This window comes from Fistularia commersonii, chromosome 20 (genome assembly GCF_037954325.1).
Source record: "Fistularia commersonii isolate RoL2024-O1a breed Wild chromosome 20, RoL_Fcom_v1.0, whole genome shotgun sequence".
Taxonomy (NCBI): Eukaryota; Metazoa; Chordata; class Actinopteri; order Syngnathiformes; family Fistulariidae; genus Fistularia; species Fistularia commersonii.
The window spans coordinates 12,112,837-12,139,048 of record NC_141303.1 but is presented as its reverse complement, the minus strand read 5'-3'; the positions used below and the strand labels follow the sequence as shown (position 1 = coordinate 12,139,048).

General features: G+C 39.2%; 1 protein-coding gene across 8 annotated transcripts in view; it reads left to right on the top strand.

The window, feature by feature from the left end:
- Positions 1 to 26,212, top strand: part of ptprk (protein tyrosine phosphatase receptor type K) — a 111,927-nt gene that overhangs the window by 52,037 nt on the left and 33,678 nt on the right. For all 8 annotated transcript variants that reach the window (XM_086166871.1, XM_086166870.1, XM_086166867.1 and 5 more), the window contains exons 7-12: positions 3,947 to 4,028; positions 5,374 to 5,489; positions 6,579 to 6,753; positions 14,388 to 14,500; positions 14,646 to 14,826; positions 26,000 to 26,182. In XM_086166871.1, the coding sequence (XP_086022997.1) occupies positions 3,947 to 4,028; positions 5,374 to 5,489; positions 6,579 to 6,753; positions 14,388 to 14,500; positions 14,646 to 14,826; positions 26,000 to 26,182 (850 nt within the window). The remainder of the gene's footprint in view (positions 1 to 3,946; positions 4,029 to 5,373; positions 5,490 to 6,578; positions 6,754 to 14,387; positions 14,501 to 14,645; positions 14,827 to 25,999; positions 26,183 to 26,212) is intronic.

The following is a 26,212-nucleotide window of genomic DNA, read 5'->3' as shown; positions in this document are numbered from 1 at the left end:
TACAGCAGGTCCGGGTGATTAAGGATAGAGAGGGAAATGTATCGGCAGATGATAGAAGAGTGATGGCATGGTGTACTTTGAAGAGCTGATGAATTTGGAAAATGAAAGAGAGGCAAGGGTAGAAGAGGTGACTATTGTAGACCACAAAGTAGCAGAGGTTTGTTACAGTGAAATGAGGAGGCATTGAAGAAGATGAAGAGTGGAAAGGGAGTTGGTCCTGATGATATACCTGTGAAGGTATGGAAGTGTCTGGGAGAGGCAGTGGCACAGTTTCTGGCTAGATTATTCAAAAGGATCATATGGAGTGAGAAGATGCTTGAGGAATGGAGAACTGTGAGGAAGAAGTGTGAGGAAGAAGGGTGCCAATTTTTTAAAAATAAGGGGATGTGCATAATTGTGGTAACTATAGCAGGATAGAAGTTGATGAGCCATACATGGAGATGTCTCCATGTTGCGGGTTAGTTTGTCTATGAATGTGCTTGCAGAAAGGTAAGCTTGCACTGATCATGTTAACACTGTGGGACCTTATAATATCACTGTAATGCTTAGTGTGAAAGCATCATCCAACCAGCCCATCTGGACCCCTTGCTCTTTCAATCTCTGCTGGGTGAGATAGCCAGTGTCAAATTCCTGTGTCAACATCTTTTAATTGAAAATAATCGTTTTTATTTGCTGAGTCTAATATAGTTTTTCAGGCTGTGGAACAGATTATTGGACTTGAGGTTATGATGCTCCTTTTTCATGTTTGAACATGTTTCTCTATTTACACTTCAGGTTGAGTTCTAATAAGACTGCTCCATAGGGGAGCCTAGAAACAGCCGCACTGTGCCTCTATTACGCCTTTAAAAAAAAAAAACATGCATACCTTTTACTTGTAAAATGAATTGCTGAAATTATGTAGCATGAAAAATTAGACTGAGGAAGACTTTTCAATTTATACTTTTGATACTGCTCCCATATGAACTTAAATAAATGTTGTTCCTGTAAATAATTTCTAAAGCATTGAGTCCTTCAAGTGCAAGGCAGAACTGTCAAGTAGGGACCTATGTAATGGTGGTACAAATTCTTAGATGTTTTTAAAACCATCACATTTTTTAAAATCAATTAACAGTTGCAGCCTGTTTTTGTTGCAGATGCTTGTCGTTTTTTGTGAAGTTTCAAGCTATGAACAAGTGGTCAAAAAACAAACCTGTCTTGTAACTATGACTACTTCGTCTTTTGTATGTCAAACTAATTCCAATTCTTCATTCAAAAATGGATGTGCATTATCTCCCATCCAATTTCAACCTACTTTATTCAGCTCTTGGTGTTTTACTAATGTCAAACCTAGGAAAAACTATCTGTGTCGCCTAGTTTCACTACCAGGGCGTTTATCACCGAGTGTTGGACTTGTATCAACACATGCAAATCCATGAATCATACCATGCAGGTTAGAATAGAATAGAATAGAATAGAATAGAATAGAATAGAATAGCATATTCCTTTAATTGTCCCACAGTGGGGAAAGACAAAGTGTTGGTGACAAAGACTTGAGATTTAAGAAAACAGAAAAATCAGCTTTGATTATCTCTGGATGGAAAACCACAGTTGAATTGCTTTAAAAATATCTACAAAAGCAAAAATGCAAAACAAAAGAATTAGAATCTCCCCTTTTGGCCACAGAAAATATTGAAATCTATGAAGCAGGCATTGTAAAGTTATAGTAGGACTCCAATTTAGCATGAAGAAGAACATCATATATCTTTAACAGGACATTAAAGATCAATTATTTGAAGTTACATTCACCATTTGGATGTGTCAGTATCAAGCATCATAGATTTTATTTTTTCATCATCAAATTAATAAAATTATATTGTTAATAATCCAGATTCAGACTCTTAGACAGGTGGCCTCATTGCTACTCACTGCTCATCATAGACACCCCACTCCAATAGACTTTGATCTTAGATTAATTACTTTGGCAAAAATAGGCAAAATCCTGCACCCCATTAAACGCAGACATGACTATTAGTTTGTTATTTGGTCTGAATGATATTATCACAGGTTCTTTTGCCGATGACTGATTTGGTATCACTTGATCAGATGCCATGATGTGTTAACTGATTTTATGACTGTACTTCCAGGTATGTTATTTGAATGCCATGCCATTATTATGGCTCTGTTTTTAAAAGCAAATTAATTATAGCTGATTTAAGATTTGTGATAAAGATTTATTTTAATTATTCAGGTCTAGCTTTTAAAAAAGTTTAACTTCCCTTAATAAATATCAAAGGCTTACTGAATTGGTTGGACAGCTTGTTGGATATTATACAGGGATTCAGTATTCTAATCAGGGCTGGGCAAGCAATAAAGATCACCCAGGTTAGGAGGGCACACCAGCTAGGGGGTCAACCAACGGATAGATATAGAGGTATTAAAAGTCAACTGATGTCCTCTTGCTGTGCTCTGCACTGAGTTATGAACGAAAGATGATCGGACAGAGACAGGATAGATTGGTGAGGGAGGAGTGAGTTTGACTATCTGTGGGTAAACATTTCGTAGTTCCTTTTGCAGATGATGAATGACAACGGCTGGTCATTCACTCTTTCCCTAATGTCTCTCTCTTTGATTTTGACCCCAGGCAAAGACATAGTCATAGTCTTTGCCTTTGCTCATAGTGGAGCAGCATGGCCTTTATTATCCACCGTATAAACAAAACCGGAGCACAATACAGATTATGAGGTCAAAATTCCAATTGATTTCTATTTCTTAACACGACCACCAATCAGATTATATACACCAGATATTTTTAAGTGACATTGCATCAGCTGGAAAAAAACAGCTTGGTATTTAACTGTAGGTCTGTGTGTTACACCTCCCACACCATTAAAGGTTGTCACATACACTGTATAGCACACAGCATCCCTTTTCACCCTGATTGTACAGAAACTGTGACTGAATTATTAATTCAGACACTTAATTATCCCTGTTTTTACTTGGTTTCCCCCCTTCTAAATTTGCATTCATTTTCAAACTGAAACTTCTCAGCAGAGTAATGTGCACAGATGTCATTATAGTGTCCAGATAGTCAATACTTCCATTACAGTGTAGCCATACAAATGTAAATGGTAAACAGAGAAGTTAAATATTAATACTGCTAATAAAACTATGACTAGCAATACTATTACTAATAATAATAACAATAATTATTATTATTATTTGTCAAGGGAAGAATGAAGTGAAAACTAAAACTGGAGAGAGTGGATTAAGAAAAATGTCTTGGTATATATACACCTGTGGGCTTTGACGCTTCATTCTCTACCATACTGCAGTAATTTTCATAAATTATTATAATTTTTCCAACAGCCATTTTGTGTTTACCAAAGGCGATTACTATGATCCAACTGAAAGTATCATTTATCCTCTCTGGGTCTGGTGCCAGAACCTATGAATCCAGCAGCCAACAGGATGGCAGCTTTAGGTTTATGCAAAGCACCAGTGGCTGTCACTGACTTTTTACTTATCCTGTGACATGATAAATTGGATCCATCAGTCCCGCAGGCAAAATTAAATGACAGTATTCTGAACAGATAGCAGTTTAGCCAGAAAATAGCTGAAGTTCAGTGCTATTGGTGGCTAACAAAACTTGAGAGGTTCATGTTTTGATTACTTTTCCAGAGAGGTTTTTTGATGCTCTGGCAAAATATATTTTAAATAAGCGTTTTATGTTTGGACATTTGAAAAAACACAAGCTCCTAAATTTATAGGCTAATTAAGGTTCAGAAATTACTTCTAATGGGGATTTTCTGGTTGACAGATCATTCCGATAATGATGTGTTAAGTCAGTAAACCTTTTCAGAACTACTCCCATAAGTGGCAACAAATACACTGAAATTTCCAATATCTGTCATAAAACAAATTCCAGTTTAATCTCTTTGTCTGTTCGGTTTTGTTTGTTTTTTCGCAGGTCATATTTGAAGCTGAAGTTTCGGACAGCAAAGCTGGTTTCATCGCCATAGATGACATTCAGGTGCTCAGTTACCCATGCGGTGAGTCATTAGCATGCCAGCAATTAGTCCTAGTTCACTGAGTTGAAGCTGATAGCTTTAGTCACTAATTAGACTGTACCTGGGATGGTTTCTGTTGCAGTTGAATGGGTAGATAAGTGGGAAGGTGACACAGAAGAGGAGGGATGCATCAAGAGGAGGAAGACTGGTTGTAGAGGAAATATGAGACAAATAAAAAAGAGAGAGTAATGGTGAGAAAGCGCAGGAAACAGAAGAACAGGTAGAAAGGGGGAGTAGGAGAGATTGGTACAGGGAGTAAGGCAGTATTAGGGCACTCATGGAGAGAGAATATTCTGACTACTCAGCATCTTCTCTGTCTTTAACACACATACACACACTACACAACTACACGTTCTCACACACACACACAGTGAACAGGGGCTGTCTTGTCTGGTGCTGACATGAAAGAAATGAGGGCTGTGATTCTTTTTAAATTCTCACAACGTTTCAAGTGCCCTTCTCTGCCTGAGTGTTTCCTCACTGTTAGAGGCCTCATCCTCAGATTCGGTTCTTAGTTCATCTCAAGCCACATGCAGGCACCTGGAGCATATCCCTTCTCAAAAAAAAGCAAGTACTTATCCAGATGGGTTATTTAATCATAACAAGGGTGATTATAAGTCATAGAAAATAAACTGTGTCCTTCTACAATATTATGCAGTCCTCTTGGTACCACTCTGGTTGCCATATATATATAAGAGGTTGTTGTTATGCCTGAAATATTTGGGAATAATATTTGTCAATAGAGACATGGGAATGAAGTATTTTTTAAAGGCAGAGGGCCTGCACTATTAACAAGCTCAAGTATTTGAAACAGTATTAGTACCTACTCTTCACAGTGGAAGCATTCATTCTCACAGCTGCGTTGCTGGGCACACAGGTTTGTGTGTGTGTGGACCAGTTTGCATGAATTTATCTGTTGGTGCCGGTGTGTGTGTTGTCAGTCACCACAGTAGCTGCTATCTTTTATTGCAATCGTCTGAGTAGCATAAAAATGTTGGTGCTTCTTCAAGGTTGAAAAAGCTTACCTCAAGTCTTTCTATGATCGTTAAGAATTGGAGGCCATGTGTATTATACTGGATATGACATTGATATTACCTCCCAGTGGCAATGTGTGGCTCTGGCTTCATTTGACTCCACAAAAATCTAATCGCACTAATAATGAACATATTGCTTTAGGTCACAAAATGTCCTGTAATGTATCCTGTGTTTGTGATAAGCCAATCTGTGTGCTTTTCCTTCTGGCCCTCCTACCTTGTTTCCACTTCTAACAGAATAAGAATAGTTGCATATTAGTTCAATTCCAATCATTACTTTCCATTTGCTTCAGATAAATCCCCCCATTTTCTCCGTCTTGGAGACGTTGAGGTGAATGCCGGACAGAATGCTACATTCCAGTGTATCGCCACAGGCCGAGATACATCGAACAATAAACTATGGCTTCAGGTAAACACACACAAACACACACACATAGACAGTTATTTGGTAGAGAGGTGACTTCTGAATAACGACTACTGGTACTTTGGATCTTCGGTTATGAATTGCAATTTTTGTAAGTCACTTTGGATAAAAGTGTCTCTTAAATGACTGTAATGTAATGTGATAGACACGGTTCCAAAACTGTGGTGCAAGAAAGAAATATATGTCAACCAGTTTGAATTGTCTTACAAAGATAGAGATGTTTGGAAAATGGTCAGTGGAATTAAAATCATTACCTAAACCTCGCTGTATGTTATTAGTTTTATTACAATTTTTAACCACAATCAGTAGTAAATAAATAGATATAGACTGTGATTGAACCGTGATCTTTACTCCTAAATGTGATACATCAGAAATCGTTACACACACACACACACACACACACACACACACACACACACATATATACACACAGAGTCAGACCCCACTCCAGGACATATATCCTAGCAGTTAACATGATGAAGAGTTTAATAGCTACTGATTTCATTATGGCTCTATTGTAGTTATGACCTTCAAACCTGCTGTCACTGAGGCAGATGGGGTGTGAGTGCTTGTGTGGCTGCTCCAATGTGCTCCATTACTGTCTTGTGTCCGTAAGCTATGGACGAATAATTTAATGTGGGTACAGCATTCTGAGTGGGGTCTGTAATCATTTTGATGAAAAGCCACTCAGGGATGCATGATGAAAAAATCACTGGATATCTGGCCCTGGTCATCTGGGTTGTTCCCCCCACAGAACCACCAACAGCCAGTATTGTCCCAGTTTACATTGAGTGAAATTATGTCATCTTGCATCTTAACCTATTAAAATGTTATCAGATCTATTTGATCAAATTTATAAAAGATGAAAAAAATCACAAAAACTCTCGAAAACATGTTTTACCATTCCACAGTAGCCTCTTTTACATGTAAGTCTCATTGCAACCACCGGAAATTTGCATGGATGCCATCAGTGGTCCAGGTTTCTTGATAGATCAATGTCTTAAGCAAGGCAGGAAACCCTTTCCAAGCCTCAACTACACCTGATATGTCTGTCTTTGTCTGTCTGCCCCTCAGAAGAGAAATGGAGAAGATATCCCAGTGGCTCTCACAAAAAACATCAACCACAGACGTTTTGCTGCCTCGTTCCATCTCAAAGAAGTCACTAATCAGGATCAAGATCTGTATCGCTGCGTCACCCAGTCAGAGCGTGGATCAGGGGTGTCTAACTTTGCAGGTCTGATCGTCAGAGGTAAGGATATTTAACACAAATTGTTTGAGGTATTTGAAACTCCTCAGAGCGCCACTAGGTTTTCTTGTTTTACGAGTTGATTTAATGTTTTTGTTTTTTACAATGGTAAATCATTTTTAACGGGATAAAATATTTTTGGAAAACAATTTTCCAGTGTAAAGCCTAGTTTTCTTCTAATGTGGTTGCAATAAATAGGATGTTTAATCTGAATGAAGAGACATTTACAGCACTTGTTCTAAGCCCAAGCACATAGCATGAAAAACTGTTGCAAAAACTTAACAAGTAACTTTTTACAACTACGGATAAGCAGTGTAAATGAATGACCACTTGGAAAGTTATGACCAGGAAAAGAAGAGAGGTTTTTTTTCTGTTTTCTGTTATGACTAACTTTATTTTATGCGCAACTGCCAAAAGTCTATCCAATCAATTTCATACCCCCTTTTGTTGGGCTCATAAAATCTAGGTTACACAATATAGACTAATGAGGACATTTTTTTCTTTTGTTGTTTGTGTGTGTGTGTGTGTGTGCGCGTGCGTGCGTGCGTGCGTGCGCGTGTGTGTGTGTGTGTGTGTGTGTGTGTGTGTGCGTGTGTGCGTGTGTGCGTGTGTGTGTGTGTGTGTGTGTGTTAGAATGGAGACTAGCTGTCATGTGCAGTTGACATGTGGTTAATAAGGTGTCACCAGTGTGTGTTTGAGATGGGATGCTTTATTCATTCACATCCAATAGCTTACATATTCAATTCATCTCCCAGAGTGAGGGAGAGAAGGGATGCAGACTGAGGGAAGGTAAAGGCAAAAGAGATTTGGAGGATGGGGGGGATGGGTTATACAAGAGTGACAGAAAATAAGTTGAAGCAAACAGAGAAGAGATAGTAACGAAAAGTTAAATGCAAATAGTCAGCTCATTATCTCCAGAATATCCATATCAGAATCAGGAATATGTCTGAATATGTAAACAGCTGAGTAGACTCATGTTTATTATTCTGCATAAGAGATGGGAGCAAAAAAGCAACGAGGAATCAAAACAGAAGTGAGCACCATGAATATGAGTATTGGCTGGTTTTGCACTGATAATAAAGTGTTTATTCTGTCCAGTTTGATGGCTCAAATGTCTGTCATTCAGTGTCATGCAATATCCTAACAATGATGTTTATGGTTAGAGCTCTCACTATGGATGAAAGATTCTTTTTTTATGGCCAAGGAAAGCTTACAAATTTGAATTTCTTTCTACTATGCAGATACATTGAGAATATGAAAGAACCTCATGATGTTTTCCTTTGAATATATTTTTAGATATGAGATAGCTATAAAGACAGAATAACAGGATCTCCATGGAAGGATCATCTTCAACCATGAAAAGGACCAATATACATTATCCATCCATCCATCATCTGCCGCTTATCCTGCACTCAGGGTCGTGGGGTATGCTGGAGCCTATCCCAACTGTCATCGTGCGAGAGGCAGGGTACACCCTGTACAGGTTGCCAGTCAATTGCAGGGCCACATAAACATACAGACAACCATTCACTCACTCAGTCATTCAGAGCAGTTTTCACAGTTTTTTCCAATTGACCTGCTGCATGTTTTTGGACCGCGGGAAGAAACCGGAGAACCCAATATACATTATGTACATGAAAACAGATTCTGGATTACACAGACATCAGCCTTAAATCAAGTCTTACACCATGTAAAAATATGCCTTTGTAGCTCTGGGGAATACTGATGATTAAGAATATTGATGTGAGGAAGTTTTTACAACAAGTGAATGTGGAACTTCAGAGGAATCTCATGTTTATTTATTGGAAATATCACCTGGGAGATAAAAAGCAGAAAGAAATTAAAAGAGCAGTGAATATATTTATTTTACGTCTTGAAAACTGTGCTTGAGTTTCAGTTGGACCTCCATGATACTGAATGTAGACAGAGCTGGTCTTCATTATTCCATTCATTTTTGAACTCATTTATCTGGAAGTTAGAAGGGGAAGCTTCTCAAACACTATAGTACTGAAGGAATCATGTATCAGAGAAAATTTGACAATCAGGAAAAAAAATTAGGTCTATACCCAAATATGACGAGCGCATGAAAAATGTTTGAAAATGAACCATGGGATTCTGTCCTCCTGCCAAAGGCTAAAAAGGGGTCCAGTGGGTGATATGAGATTGCCTTGCAGCAGATACATACAGGTCTATTGATATTTATAACATGCAGATGACAAAAATGTGCCATTATCTGCTTCCACCGTGTGTACCTGACCTGTCAAGATCACAGAAAAAAACACATTTGGTGGAGGCAGAGGTCTATCATGGGTGCCTGGAAGGTAGGATATCCTGCTTGCTGTTGATTTTTTTGTCAGGAGAAATTGGGTCTCCCCATGCCCCAACCCCTCCCCCCCCACACATAATTTGTTGATATTTTTTAGTTGTTCATTAAGTATTTGTGTATGTATCCTGATCATTGGGCACGATATTGTGTCCTGGAATTTGCATGCTATATCAAACACCAGCTCGTAATACAAGTATTTTACATTTGGATGAATCCAGAAGTTATTACTATCAGTGATTAATTATATCATTTTCACAATCATTAATTTTATCCAGTGATAAAAATGAGATTTGAGCAAGTGTCCATATTTAGTGAATTAAATAAATACATAAATAAACAAACTGTTTTTTTCTTTGGAAGAAGGCCAAAATTAGGTTACAGAACTATTCATTTTGGTTTGTATCTGACACAGCGAAATTCTGGAATATAATGCGATGATGTTATAAGAGGAGTGATGCATGCATGTTGGAACAGACAATGGGACCAAGAAACACTACACTTTGATGTTGCTTTTTCAGCGTCTTGCTTTTACAAAGTTTTCTTTTCTTTCTATCAAGAGATATGGAAGCTGTCAGATATTACATGCAGTTTCAACATAATAATTTCCATTATTTAGGTTTTACAGCAAATTTCTTCTGCACTTTTTTTTAAAAGAAGCTTGCACCAAAAATTACAGCTTGACAGGTTCTGCTGTCAAAAATGTAGTCGGATAAAATGCTGGAATAACTGTGTGTGTGTGTGTGTGTGTGTGTGTGTGTGTGTGTGTGTGTGTGTGTGTGTGTGTGTGTGTGTGTGTGTGTGTGTGTGTGTGTGTGTGTGTGTGTGTGTGTGTGGGGTACTAGGAGTGTGTTTGTCAGTCGTTGTTTGGTCAGAAGAACATGGATAAAGTCTTGCCCTCTGGTTCCTACAGTGACAGCATGCATCATCACGCCAGCTCGTATCGCTCATAAACACACGCAGGCACACACACAGACTCACAAACAGACATAGCCGTGCCAGCTTGCATTACGCACAACCCATGGCCTGAAAAGCTCCAGCAATATTACTGTCACATGCATTCATCCACACAAACATTCTTATATTCATACGACTGTCTTAAACCTGTAATAGTCCACTTCCAAGATGTCCCTTTCTCTCTTTTCATCTCAGTCACACTTGTAATTTAGAGTGATTGTGACAGGCAGAGCTTCAGGTGTTTGGAAGTATGGTGAACCGCCACTATTGGCCGATGATGCTGGTTGAATATGTGAGGTCCGCTCCCCCCTCCTTCTCTTTCTGGAGGTCAAATGTCCTTCAGAGTGTTTGTTCCTTAGTGATGCCAACAGTGGTTTGTGAAAGCTAAACTTTATTGACAAGGCTGCTGACCACAGACAACAAGAACAACATGCCTTGTGGGCCCCAGTCACCAATGGAATATCTGTCCTGTTTTCTCCTTCTCATTTCTCATTCTCTCCCTGAGTTTCTTTCTCTGTCTTGTTTGCTTTCTCTTGCTTTCCTCAATTTCCTTTCCAACAAATGTGGTGTGTGTGTGTGTGTGTGTGTGTGTGTGTGTGTGTGTGTGTGTGTGTGTGTGTGTGTGTGTGTGTGTGTGTGTGTGTGTGTGTGTGTGTGTGTGTGTGTGTGTGTGTGTGTGTGTGCGCGCGTGTGTGTGTGTCTGTGAGAATATATGCATACATGTGTATCTATATATATTTATACACACACGCTCACATACATATATATATATATATATATATGTGTATATTTATATATATATATATATATATATATATATATATATATATATATATATATATATATACCTAAGGGAGAACAAGTATTTGATACACTGCTGATTTTCCCACTTGCAAAGCATGTAGAAGGGTCTGTCGTTTTTATCATAGGTACTTTTCAACTGTGATGGAATCTAAAACAAAAATCCAGAAAAACACATTGTATGATTTTTAAGTAATTCATTTGCGTTTTATTGTGCAACATAAGTATTTGATAAATCAGAAAAACCGAACTTAGTATTTTGCACAAAAACCTTTGTTGGCAATTACAGAGATCGGATGTTGACCAGGTTCCCACACACTGCAGCAGGGACCGTCATCTTGAACCTCTTCCATTTTTTTAATAATTGAACCAACAGTTACTTGCCTATTGTCCTGTAACCCATCCCAGCCTTGTCCAGCTCTACAATTTAATCCCTGAAGGCCTTACACAGCTCTCTGGTCTTGGCCATCGTGGAGAGGTTGGAGTTTGTTTGATTGAGTGTGTGGACAGGTGTCTTATGCAGGAAATGAGTTGAAACGGGTGCAGTTAATACAGGTAATGACTGGGTAACAGGAGGGCTTCTTAAAGAAGAACTAATATGTCTGTGAGAGCCACAATTCTTATTGGTTGATAGGTGATCAAATACTTATGTCATGCAATAAAATGCAAATTAATTACTTAAAAATCATACAATGTGTTTTTCTGGAATTTTGTTTTAGATTCCTTCACTCACTGCTGAAGAGTACCTATGATAAAAATAACAGACCTCTACGTGCTTTTCAAGTAGGAAAAGCTGAAAAATCAGCAGTGTATCAAATATTTCTGCACACCGTGTGTGTATGTGTGCGTGTGCGTGCGTGCGTGCGTGCGTGCGTGCGTGCGCATATACATATATATATATATATATATATATATATATATGTATATTTCTGTTTTTTTTTCACATTTTAGTTTGGCTGAATATATGATGAATGATAAAACATAAAAATAAGGAAAATGAAATTCATGAGCCCACTTCAGTCTATTTTCTCTGGAGTCATATAATGACCCACTTACATTCTTTGCTGATTTATTTTTAAGTCTATTATTTATGTTTTAGATATTCAATGTGATTTGAATGAATACACAAACATGCATTCAGATTAATACTCCACTCTTTAGTGGAGTAGATTTATGTTTGCGCTGTTGTTTTTATCTTATTTGTTAATCATCAACTTTTCATACTTTTGGTTTTTGATGGTATAGCAAGCTGACAAGTTGTTGACGTTGTTGGTTTTATGAAGTCACTTCAACATTCATTATCTGGATTTATCCCTGTCTGTATGTGTGTGTTTGTGTGTCTCGATTGCACATGTTCATGCACTGTCAAAATCCAGTGTTTCATCTGTTGCGAAAGAAAGACACTTTCGAACCATATCTCTGACAGCAATAGTCAACACACACTGCCACAGAATGCAAACATAAACACACAGATTTCGATGCATTCAATGGGATAACGAGAGGAAGAGCCTATAAATGAAGCCACACACACAAACACGTACACATACACGCACACACACATACACAATAATAATGCTTTATTTCAGGCAGTTCTAAAAAAATCCTGAATTTTCTTTTTACTCTCATTCAGATAGAAGCAGGCAGTGGGACACAGATACATCCATTTGAAACTGACCTCACTATATATGAGATGGATTACACTCTGTGTTTGTGTCTGTATTTGTCAAGATCATCAAGATCAAGAAAGTTGATAATTTTTCCAGTTGCCTTAATGTTTTTTATGCGTGTGCGTGCAAACATGCACGTGCTTGATTCTGGCCTGTCAATCATATGTACAACAGTTTTCTATGATTTATCTCACTAGCCCTAAACCATCACAACATCCGTCACGTGTATGTTATCTGAAACTACCAGGGATAAAATTGTGGCATAATGAGGGATAGCTTGAGTTTAAAACTTAATATCGCATGAAACTAGATGCAACCAGATGATTCCCAATAGCTAGGAATTTGGGTTTGTTCCTGTCTTTTCTGGAAAAAGGTGTTCACTACTGCCATTTCAGTCCTTTTTGCAAAGTCTAACACCATCTGTCCCTCTGAGTTCCTATCCTGGATACCTAATCTGCCCATCACTTCTTCATCCCCTCTATTGCCTGCATCAACATGACCATTGAAGTCTGCACAAATTACCACTCTCTCATCTCTGGAGATGTTCTGCATCACTTCATCTAGCTCATTCCAGAACCTTCTCCTCAAACTCACCTCCCACCTGCTGGGCATAGCCACTAACAACATAGTAAAACTTTGCATACAAGTATCGCCATTGTAGAACTTAAAGCCTGCTCCTAAGCTTCAAGCCTTTATACCTTTCCACCTGGTCTCCTGGACACACAGTATATATACTTTCCTTCTCTGCATCATGTCAACCAACTCCCTAGCTTTTCCTGTCAGAGTCCCATTATTCAAAGTCATGAATGATAAAAGACATGATACATGCCTGAACCAAATGGTTATTGTTGAAAGAGAAAGAAAATCAACTTATAAAAAAAAAAATCAGTCAGTATTAACATAGCCTTGAAGTATGATCATGACAAATAAAGGTAAATTGTCATGATGCCCTTAATAAAACAGGCAGATTTTAGAGTTAAATAATGCTGATTAGATGTTCATAGATGATCAAACTGATGAGAAGACTTTATCAGGTGAGAAGTAGAACTTTAAAAAAATGAAGTTTAAACTGTCAAGGTTTTGCAAGGCATCTCTCCATCTGCCCTGTCCTGAGGATATAATCTGTTCTGCAAGCAATCCTTTTTCTATAAATGTTTTTCAGCGTCAAGTGATAATTTCAAGAGCGTCTGCCAAATGCAATGCAATGTAATGTCTGAATGCTAAAAAAAAACAAACACAATTTTACGTTCTGCATCCATGAAATTCTCCAAAATATTGACTTAGACAATATTCTCAGAAGCTGTTTTCAAGGCTTCTAGCGTCTTGTTTTGATATTGGGGATCTTTTAATGTGATAGACCTGCAAAGTATATTTGGTGTAGTATTATGGTCAGATTGTTTCAATACTATCACACAGCAAAATTTTGAAAATCTCATCTGTGTGGATAACCTGTACAAAACTTTTAACTTTAGGTGTGCATGCGTATTTAGGAAAGTACTTGTAAACACCTAACAAAATGGAGTATATGGTGATTGTAATTTTAAAACGAAATAAGAATGAAAGCTCTGACAAGAATATTGAACATGAAATGGTGATCAAGAAAGTAGAAAAATTCTTACCCTACAGGCCCTTACTTGCGCACATCGATGGTTGACAAATCATTCCATATGACCTGTCTGAACATGATCTTTTCTTCCATCAATATTGTTTAATGGATGGGCAATATATTTGAAATCCTGCTTATACTCATATCACAGTTTACCTGTTACCAGGATCAGTCTTTATTGTTCTGTATCCTCTGTTTCAATTCGCTTTACTCTATCATGTTTTGCTTAAGACAGTTTAGCACATTTTAATGTTTTAATGATCTTTCTTTTTTGCCTCTGTAGAACCTCCGCACCCCATAGCACCACCCCAACTACTAGGAGTTGGTCCGACATACCTTCTCATTCAGCTCAATGCTAACTCCATATTTGGAGATGGACCTATTATCCTGAAAGAGGTAGGGTTGCGTAATAATTCCGCAAGATAATAATGCACAAACCTGGTTATTTTAAGCACTTACATGATATCGTTTATTTCAATATTAGAATATTTGGCAAATGTTGCTTACATTTAATAATTTATTGCTTTTTTTTTTTCTATAGGTGGAGTACCGCATGACATCTGGCAGCTGGACAGAGACCCATGCTGTCAACTCCCCCAACTATAAGTTATGGCATCTTGATCCAGACACGGAGTATGAAATCAGAGTCTTACTCACCAGACCAGGAGAGGGAGGGACAGGAAAACCCGGACCTCCACTCATTACCCGGACCAAATGCGCTGGTATGACAATTGTAGTGCACATACATAATGAATTCATGTGCCTAAATTTAGATTTCTTTAATGCACTGAATTTTATAATTTCATATTGTTCGAACTTCATATTTTTAACAATGTAGCTTCAAACTATGGAATATATTTCCAGACTTTTTTTAAAGACATCTTTGAAGGAGAAGAGGCAAGAATGTTCCTTATTCTATTCCAACTGGATTGTTTCTGCGAGGAATTGAAACGTTCTCTTCATGCCTTGATCTGGGTCTGGGTTTTCAAGTTTCCTTCACATTTTAATTTATTGATTAAAGCCTCTAAACTCTCAAGAGTCTGAATGAAAGAGGGAATGGTTGGATGTCTGTGTGACAGTCTTGCGTCCGGTTCAGGTAAAATCAGGAAAAAAAATTCTATTCCTGTTCTTTTGCTGTTTTCACTCCTTTATTAAATTACTCCATCTGCATTTCCTTTCCTCTACTTCTTTGCTTTCACTGTTCCTCCACTGTCTCCTGCTTCCCCCCCATCTTTCACTCTCTGCAGATCAATAGATGGAGGGCAGAAACAATGTCTGACATTTGTAGAAATAAGCGTCCAAAATATAAACACAGCAAGCATGAAGGAGAGAGACAGAGCGAGGCAGACACAGATGATATGAGAAAGAGAGAGACGGAAAGAAAAGCAACGGGCCTAAATGAGAAAAAGAATTAGGGAGTGATGGAGAGATGATGAAAAACAATAAGGCCTCAAAGAAAGAGAGCAGAAAACAGAGATGGGGAAAGAGGCAGGAGCATGATGAAACATGAGAATGAAAATTAAAGAGATGAAAACTCATATCCATGAGGCTTGACTGATGTCTGCCAACCTGCGCCTTTTTTGTGTGTGTGTGACAGTGTACATGTCTGTGTGTAACTGTGAATGTGTGTATTGTTGCTTGAGTTTGTATGTTGATGGAGAGAAAGTAATGGACATTTTCTGGCAACCCATGTATTGAACAGTGTCCTGTTTGACAGGAAGAGGAAATTAATTCTTCTTCTCACTCACTCACACAGGAACAATTTTGTTTGAAAGATGTTAACTTTTTGGTATCCACACATTGTGTTGGCATCAGATCATCACAAAACAATAGGCTTATGAGTCATTCAGCATAGCTGTTTGTAATAAATTATCCTTCTATTCTCTTTAATGCTTGCAGATACAGTACATGTGACTGCATGTCATTGCTATGTAGAGCTTTTAAGTGTCCATGCCAAATTGGATACAGACACAGAAAGGATTAAGCAGACTGTAGACTGTGTTGCCTGAGAAATCAATCACAGGGCAGTAATTGGGACAAGTAAATAGTAGGTAGATATCATATGGCAAAATTTTTTCATCAAACCCAACTATTTTTACAGTCTCTAAAATTAGATTTCTCAGAAAAAAGCATAATTGTCTCTTGACATTTATGACAAGTCATGTAATCTCTGTTATAATGAAATGGAATATATCTAACAACTGAATGCACTAAATCACATTATTAGAAAAGTCGTTGCCCGATATTTTCAGATGAGTTTTCTTAAACAACAAAAAAGTGATTAATATGGATTAGTAACTTGTGTGTTAACTTAATGATGGGGCCATTGGCCTAAAACATTTTATACGTGGTCAGTTTTTTTTAATAAATCAAAATAAACTGATATCATGAGACCATATTATTGTTAGTGAGACACAGGCATAGTTTTGATACAATGATCGAGTTGCATGTTTAGGCTTCATTGAATATTATAAAACAAAAGCATAAATGCTGCTGATGTTTGTTTTTTCTTTTTTTTTTATCACATGCTCATCACAATTTCAGAGAAACCTCAAAATGTATTCAAATAAAAGCGAGTAAATTAGATCCAAATACACACAAAATTATTAAACCAGGTATAGTCCCGGGGGATATTTCTGATTATATTTATGTAGTGATATCCCCTAACTCTTTGAAAGCACATACATTGTTATTTTGTGAGATACATGCACCAACGAAGACATTTTATTGAAATGCCAATTTCCTTTCCTTTCGTGGCTTTTTGTGTTTGGTTAGGTTTGTGTTATCCGACCTCCTGTCGTTTACTGAACATGTAGTTCAATAAAAGATAATGACAACATGGGTATAATAGGAACACTTACCCACAGGTAGACAAACACAAACATCTAACTATTCAGAGAATTTGATTCAAAAACCTGTTACACAGCAAGCATTAAAAAATCCACAGGGCAATTCATATAATTGTGGGAAGGATTTCATCTCCTCTGTTCTTATCGCTCCTCTTTTCATCTCCTCTTCTGCACTTTCTTTTCCCTTCTCATTCTCCCTGTGTCTCTTCTCTTCTTCCTGTTCCTTGGTTTTTCTTCTGTGGTGATTTATTGCTCTTGTCTGAAGGCTGAAAAATAATCAACTTGAAGTGAGGTGTTGGTTTGTGTGTGCGTGCCTGTGCGTGTGTGTGTGTGTGTGTGTGTGTGTGTGTGTGTGTGTGTGTGTGTGTGTGTGTGATTGTGTGAGTGAGTGTGCGTGTGGAACAGAGTGTGATGAAGTAGCTTTTAATCCAAATCCTGAATTTTCTGCTGAAAACCTCTTGGTCATAGGAGGTTAGTCACACCCTCGACCATGCAGGCATGAGTTCATATAGAGGAGTAACACACTAAGAGGTATTGAGATAGAAGAACCCACACACAGACCCACACAAACAGTTCATTGGACTCACAGTATTTCTGGTTTGCTGCACAAACTCAGCATCACTTGGATTAATGGAAGAATAGAAACTCCCTTTTCCACCCCCACCCCACCACCCCTCTCTCTCTCGGTCTCTCTCTCTCTCTCTCTCTCTCGCACACACACACACACACACACACACACACACACACACACACATACACACACACACACACACACACATCGTCAGCAGTGCAAGGCTTTGAGGGTCAGGACCTTGAAATAGCAACGAAGACATGTAGAGACACTCCACTATGTGTGTTTGAGTGAGTATATTTGGACAGTGGTGTTCAGTTTGATTCTATACATGTCTCTGTACGATGAATTATAATAATTACTGTTTTATTCTGTGGTTTCAAAAGGCTCAAGTCATTTTTGAATGGGTAATGTTGCATTTTGTCATCTCGTCTGGACAATAATAACTAAGAAGACACTGGATGGTAGATTTCTGCTTAAGCCATTGTTTTTGCCTTGCTGTTAAATATTACACTTTCATGCTCTCCCTATGCCTACACAAGTACTTCACCACTTCCTCACTTTCCTCCCACAGTCCAAAAACATTCACTTGGTTAAATTAATTAACAAATATATGTAGATAGTATATGTATATAATATATGTGACCGCTGGAATTGACTACAACCCCCCCCCCCAACCCTTTGTGCAGGATAAGCAGGACTGAAATAAAAGTTAATCTTTACAAGAATATTCGTCAGTTCTTTGACTTTTGTTTCAAAGATTGAATCTGTACCCTATCCAATACATATCTTAACAGCCAACTCACATGTGATAGAACCTGTTACAGTTATGATGAACTTCTTATAATTGCCTCAAGATGGCAAGTGAGCCATTGGATTCATTGCCTTTGAAAGTGCTTAATGTCATAGTAAAAGTGGTCAGGTGTTTTCACATTCAATTCTTTTTTTACAAAGATTGATTCTACACAGTTACAATACATGTCTTTTGGTCTTTTGTAGGGTTGGGTAGATTCAGTTAACAATGACAATGACAAGGTTTAGTATTATGTTATGATTTGGGTAAAAAGTGTAAATCAATGCTCCGACAGAAAACCATGTTGCAGAACTTGCTGACAAGCTTTGCTGACACCAAAATATTCAAATATAGTACATATTTGGCATGTTTATGTTTCTCTTTATTATTCATCACAGGAAGGTGGTCTTTCCTCCTGAGCGTTAGGCCTGTTGCACGTCTGACGGTGCCTGTGGTGGACTATGTATCGCAGGGGCGTTGTCTTCCCTGGGGCACGCCTAAATCTGACCGCGTACCGCAAGGTTTTGCTGCAGGGTCTTCAGCTGGGGAACACTGCTCCTTAACATTTCATCCTTTAACCCAGAACATATCCTAGTGGGGACCAGTGAACAGTGATGTCTCCCTGAGACCCCCTGCAGCAAAATGTAATTGGATGTTGCCTTGTCTTGCCATTTCTGCCAGAGCCAGTGGCTTGTTTTCTCTACGTCCTTAGACAGTTCTTTGGTGGATCTACTAAGTGTGTAGACCCAGATCCTTGAGCAGGCTCAATGTTGACCTGCCCTCAAAGTCTCAGGCTCCCACCTACATTGGGTGCTCCATCCATGTTCCATCCATTTTCTCTACACTCTGCTTCTAGGTGTTTCATTCTTTCTTTGCCTTCTTTCTTTCATGGAAAGCTTCCAGTCCCCCCTCCCATGTCAACTCAATCAGTATTGCTGACTTCACAGATGCAGACCACACCCCCAAATATGGTGGTGCTGCCTATCCAGATCCACTTCCATCTTCCACTCCACCCCTGATGTTAATAGCTTGGTGGGTGGTCTTTTGCTTGTATGCATCGTGGATCACCCCCTGCCTTAGGAAGTGGGTCTGCCTGCATTGGCTGTCTGATAACCACTGGTCGTTTGGCCCTTTCTCAGCACCTCTTCAGCTTGCTGCACACTTGGTTGTGCCTCAGTCTGAGCCTACACTATGTCACTACTGTTTTCCCTGCCAGAGTGAGGCATTGATGGTCCTGCAGAGATAACTCCATTGCTCTGTCCCGGGCCATTGGTGAAGGTTTTGAGGGCTCTTTATGGACAAAGCCCTAATGAGAAATCTGAGCCAAGCCGGAGACAGTTTCCAGAGATCTCCCCTGCTGATTGCCCGATTCTCGACACCCTACCATGTAATCCACGTTATCTCGCTGCCCATAGACCTCACTCTGAGCTCCTTTTGTTCAATTCTAGTTACTTACCAGGTTCTTTTCTCTCTGTCCTGCTTGCCTTGGGGTATAGGACAGTTGGGTCGCTCCAACCAAGGTCTGCCAGCCCTGTCTGGATTATGCCCACAACTTTTGTTAAGCCAGTCTTCTCACCTTCTGCACTGCCCCACTGGCCCTCCATTTTCTTCCGGTCTCAATCCTAGTGTTTGTATTAGCCACTGCCCTGTTAGAGGAGTCTCCATCGCCAGGTTCACCTCCTCACGCCTGCAGCCCATGGTGATGGATTGCAGGGGTAGTGGGACTTAGTTCTTTCCATACAGGCCAGCAGTTGAGAGGCACCTTGGTAGGCTGAGCAGTTTGCGGACGACTGAGTTGGCTTCGCCTCCATCCAGCTGACAGTTAATGTGGTGACTTCACATAGCTTCAGAAGTCACATCACCCTTGGGTACAGGGTGAAACGATAACACCACACCTTGTCCTGTCCAGGTAACTGGCTTGCCTCAATCTTGGACAGGCCCTCTGACAGCTGCCAAAGGATTATTTTCCCCACGTCTTTGTCTGAGATACTGGAGATGGGCTAATCCATGATCAGCTGGGGGATGTCATCCCAGATGATGATGATGAATGTGACTGTTATATAATTTCGCTCCCGCTTTCGCAGTGAGAGGCTCCTTGACTTCTGTGGCTTCATCCTGGCCCAGGTGATTAGGCTCTTCAGTCTCTTAAGCAGCCTGGATGTGCATGAGGTGATTTCTAACAGGAAGGTTATGTCATCCATATAGCTCCATAGAGGTGGGAGTCTCTGGTTGCAGGCAGCCAAACCCCACCCATTACCTAACTACCTGTGGGTCAGGATGAGCTTAAGGGATGCCACAAAGAGGAAGGGGGAAATGGACCATCCCATTGCGACCCCAAACTCTAGTTTTTGCCAGCCAAAGTTGACCTTCAGTGCAAAGCACGTTTGCATTCCCTGGAAGCAGTTCATGATGGTCATGGCTCTGATGTTCTCTGTTCTTCTTCTTCTCCTCCTTCTCCTCCTCCTTCTTCTTCTCCTTCTCCTCCTTCCTTTGCTGCCCCTGAAGATTTCTGGCCCTTTGGCTCAACTACATTTTTGGGTCACTTTGGATGGTCCTGGATTCAATTCGTGGAGTTCATCGACATCCCTTTCCTCCACCCCCTTTTCCTCCTGCTCTTCCTCTGCAATATTGTGCCTGTTGGCACTATGGTTGACAACCTGGCTTTGAATCCCATCTGTGTGACCTGCCTATATTCGGATAGTGCAAGGTTGCATCAGGCTACCACTACTGCACTTCTCTTTTCCCATGTAGATGTGAAGTCATCTCACAGTTGTCTTTTCCCAGCCACACCTGCATCTCTTAGAATCTTCTTTTTTGCTGGTGTCTTTTATTCTTTACCATGTGTTCCGTTGTTGTTAGCCCCTCTTTCATCCTACCTCATGGAGAGCCTTTAGGTTGTTTTCTTTGTTTCTTCGTAGTCATAGGCTTTGAGTGTCTTCCTCTTAAAACTAGAGTGTAGGGTTACTCACTTGCCACTCCAACAGTCTCTCCTGGTTGTCCTCCAGTCTACCCTGGACTCCAACTGCTCTATTCACAGTGGTCACTGTCTTCGGGAATGCGTTATTTATTATAGGGAGGTTGTCTTTCCTCTCAGTATAATGATTATACACACATATAAAAACATCGAAACATTTATGTAGCTACTTTATATAATGTGTGTTTAACATACAGATTTTCTCAGCATGTTTGTCTTGAATCATAACCTTTAAATACATGCATGCTATTCCCTGTTTGTTGTTTCAATTGCTGCAGTACACATATGCACCTTTCATGTACTTAACTGTATCTGTCCCAGAGAGGGAGATAGATGCAGACAAGTGAGAGTTCTAGACACACTGAATGAGAGGAGTTTCATTTGTCTTTCTTCCTCACAACAGTGGAGGGATTACCAGGAACTAATTGGACAGATTAACTTGGATTTGGATACATCTCCTGTCAACCTTTTCCATGTTCCCCCTCCCTTTTGGTCATCCTTTCTTTTTCTTTTCTATTATTATTATTTCCCTGAGCCTCTATCCCATTTAGTCTGTACTATATATTACTTGGCTCCTCCTAATGGTTTAAGTTGAGGGACAGTTTTTTTTTTGCTTCATTTTATTCCATTTAGTTTCATATCCTTTCCTTTTGTGTTCCATTCTTTAATTCCAACCCCTGAATTCAGCTGATATGAAGCTTGTTTTGCTTGGTGTTATTGTTGGTGTTTATTGGTATTGTTGTGGTTTTCAAAGCTCCATCTGTGGAGAACAAAGCCTTTTAGTTCCAACATGAATCCAGCCGTTTGTCTATTTACCAGAGGAGGGGAAAGGGACAGGGCAGCCTCTGTGGTTTACCGTTGGAGTAGGTCCCGCATGGCCACATTCCAGACTAGTTATCTTCTCCCCCTGTTCCTCCTCCCTGTGTCTTTCTCACTGCCCCACTCTCATCTTTAGCTCTGCTGCTTTATCTTTCCTTGCTCATTCCAGCTCCATTTTCATTCTCACATATTGCTTTGTTTATACATATTTTTCATAAAACTTCCCTTCATTTTCTTTCCTCTTTGTTTTCCTTTTCTTCTGAGGTCCATATTCTCTTCATCCCTGTTTTGCCACAATTTAGGCAACAGTGCACTATGGTTAAGAATAAGGTTGAGAAATGAGGTTTTGAAATGGATTGTAAAAGAATTTTAGCATTATAGTGTGTGTCTGTCTGTCTCTGGAACTGATGGGACACCTAGTCACATATTTTTCTTTAATTCATGTTAAAAACTTTCAGACAGAGAGGCAGCATTAGCTTTCGGAGAGACCGAAATCAATACCATTTATTACACTGGCTTCAAGGTGCGTGTGTGCGCAGGTTTGCGTGCACGCGCGTGCGCGTATGTGTGTGTGTGTGTGTGTGTGTGTGTGTGTGTGTGTGTGTGTGTGTGTGTGTGTGTGTGTGTGTGTGTGTGTGTGTGTGTGTCTATCCTAAAAGCCAGCTTTATGGTGAGGATCACAAGAATTGATTTGAACACTGAGAGACAGAAAGGAAAAGTCCAAGACAAGCAAGGAAGAGAGAGAAATGGCCGGAGAGACAGGACAGCACATCTTCTATTCTCACTCAATTTAAATGTCAACTGTCCAATAATGGATTGAAGCAATAATTAAATGCTCTGACCTCTTTGCTATCAAGACACATGAATTGAACAACATTTTTGCACTGCAGACATTTAGTTGCCCTGATTTCTCCATGGTCTCCTTTACCGTCTTTCCTCCTTCTTAGGTTGTTCTTACAAATGTCAATTATCATTATTGAGATGTGCACCTCTCAATTACTTTTTAAAGTTCAAAATTCTTTTTAAAAATTCTAGCGTTCTAGCTATTTCTTTGTGTTTGATGGAGGAATTAGAATCCCGTTTGCCTTTGGCAATGCATTCTTGAGTTCACAATAAGATGGTGGTAGTGTTGATGCAGTATATTTCCCACAACTTTAATATATATGGCTCTAGTGAGCATGCACTTTCACATGCAGGTCCCAGATTAAATCTTTATTCTGTCTCAACTTGAAGAATATGTACACACCTTCAGGTAATAACAGATTGAATGTCTGTGCTAGTGAGTTGCCGTGCACGTGTATTGAGTGACAGACATAATGGGCTGTCAGAGATGTAGTGACTTGTTTGTGTCCTTTTGTTGTCTCCCCTGAGAGTTGTAGATCCAAGGAACAGCAGAGATAAGAGAAAACTGAGTGGTGGCACAACTTTTAACTCAATTTAAAGTGTTCTGTTTTATTAAATTCTTGGATAATATCTAGAGACAGAGATAAAAAGGGAAAAAATAGGTGATAGACAGGTTATCACAGCTACTGAAGATATGACATATTATGACAAGGAACAGATAACAAAACTTTTGATCAATTATAGTTTTATAGTATTGAGTCCATTGAAGTCTAGGGATGTTCCCAGTAATATGCAAATCCCTGTGTTACACTCTTGCACTGCTGACTTATATTGAGAGTTGTCAAAACAGAGATTACTTCAACAGTACAATGCAGGGAGATCTGGGGGCTCGCAAGACACTAAACAACAACAAATTAATCATTGAAAGTCTTAAATTCTGGATGATTCCTTATTTTCCCAACAGTTTAATACATTAGTATGTAAATCAAAAATAACAATCACAGTAGTGAAGTTATTGTTGAATCATCATTTTTGCAGCTGGTTGTTCTGTTGTAAGAATCTTAAATGTGTTTGTATGCATTTAATTTGTGGACTTTATTGACAGAACCTCTCTGTCATGTCAGGATCTAATACCAGGTCAGTTTGAAATAGAATTCAACATTTCACTTTGATAGTTAATTTCACACATTTAAATATGAGCCTCAGGTTTTTCATATTTAGACCAATGTTAAATTTCAATGTAATGCTGACTAGCATTTTCAATGAAACATTGTCAGAAATTAAGTCGCTCTCCGACATTCAGTATGTCTTCAAGGTAAATCTTTCATAGTCCTATTTGTGAGAGCTTCCAACCTGATGCAGAGCCATAAATCATTTTTAATAATTTTAGATCAAGTGGGTAACTGCTGTATGAGAGGTAGTGGCGCTTCAATAGAGTGGGAGAGTAGGAACGGCTTTCTTGATGGAATGATATTTACTTTAGTTAGAGAGGTAGTTCAACTACTAAGAGGAATGACTCCTTCGCTTACGATGATTTGTAGTCGCCACGATAATAGCTTTCCTATACAGAATTACAGCTCCTTTAGGTAGATGGAGATGCAGCACTCTTGTATGTGGAGGCCTATCCTTACATCTAAATTGCTGGGGAAGTACATGTAAGTTAATAATCCTGACCGAGTATACTGATTTTAATATTATAGGGTGAGCAAAGAGCAGTATTAGATAAATGTCTGGCCTGCAAATGATTTTTTTAGTGTGGGTGTGGTCTACCAACTTATTGATTTAGTTAAATGAGCCAGTTAAGGTAATTAAAGGGCTGGGCAATAACAAAAGACAGTAGATTTTATTGACTCAGTGTTCCATACAAATTCAAATATTTACGGGCCGCAACATAAATGCCTCAAGGTAGTGTTTGTTATGGCCACTGAACTCACAGAGTACAAATAATTGCTCAAGTTTTCAACTCAGAGGTTAAATTTTTAGACCTGCATCTTGTACCTGTCTTGTACCATATTTATAATAATTTTTACACTCTTCCTATCAGTAAATATCCAAATGCTCTGCGAACAGCAAAGTAGGAATTTCACTGTACAGGGAAACAGATTTCTACACTGTACCTGTGACAATAAAAGCTTTCAATCTTTGAATAAATGCTTTGAATCTATTCTACAAAATCATGACACTGATTCCAATTTTAAGTGTCTTCATAACATTCATAACTATTCCTGAAGTTAAATGCTTATTAATGAACAGACACAATCGCGATTAGAAAGTCTGTATAATTAAAGCATTGCTTTCCATCCAACCATTGTCAACTGCTTTTCTGGGATTCGGTCGAACCCAGAGAGGCCCTGACTTCCCTCTCCCTGGCCACTTGGACCAGTTCTTCCGGAGGGATCTTGAGGTGTTCCCAGGCAAGCCTAGATACATAGTCCCTCCAGTGTGTCCTTGGTCTTCCTCTGGGCCTCCTCCCTGTTGGACATGCCCAGAATGCCTCACCAGAGAGGCGTCCAGGATGCATCCTAACCAGATGCCTGAGCCACATCAGCTGACTGCTCTCCACAATGAGGAACAGTGACTTTAAGTATTACAAATGAGAGTTAATATTTTATACCCCTTAATTAAAAAGCTTCTCAGATATGATAAATCAATGCTTCTCCCAGCTCTGTGCTGAATGGGTATATGTTGTGTGTCATTATTTGGACCATGAAGACAAAATAATGCGACCAGATAAACCACAAGACTTAGGTGTTGTGTATCTGGTTGTTAACATAGCTTTTTACTCTTGACAGAATTTTTTTAACCCTTTTGAGCCTCTTCAGTTTCTGCTCAGACCACTGTGTGCAGTGTGTTGAAATGACAACTCCGGTCAAGGCCAAAGTTTCAACCAATTGCTCAGATTTCTTTCATTTCAAGGACCATTAGGATTAGCTACAAGAACAAGATAGTTTTTGTCTTTGTTTTGTAAGTGTTGTTGTAATTTATCAAATCCTCTTTAACCTACTTCCCCAAGTTTAACCACCCTCTGTTTTGTTTTCCACTTCAGAGCCTATGCGAACACCAAAGAATCTGAAGATTGCAGAGACAAGGTCTCGCCTGATAGCAGTAGACTGGGAATCCCTGGGTTACAACATTACTCGGTGTCACACTTTCAACGTCACCATTTGTTACCATTACCTGACTTCAAGTAACCACAGCAAGGCTGACTGCTTGGACATGGACCCAAAAGGTTGGCATGAAGTACAGCACACTGAACATG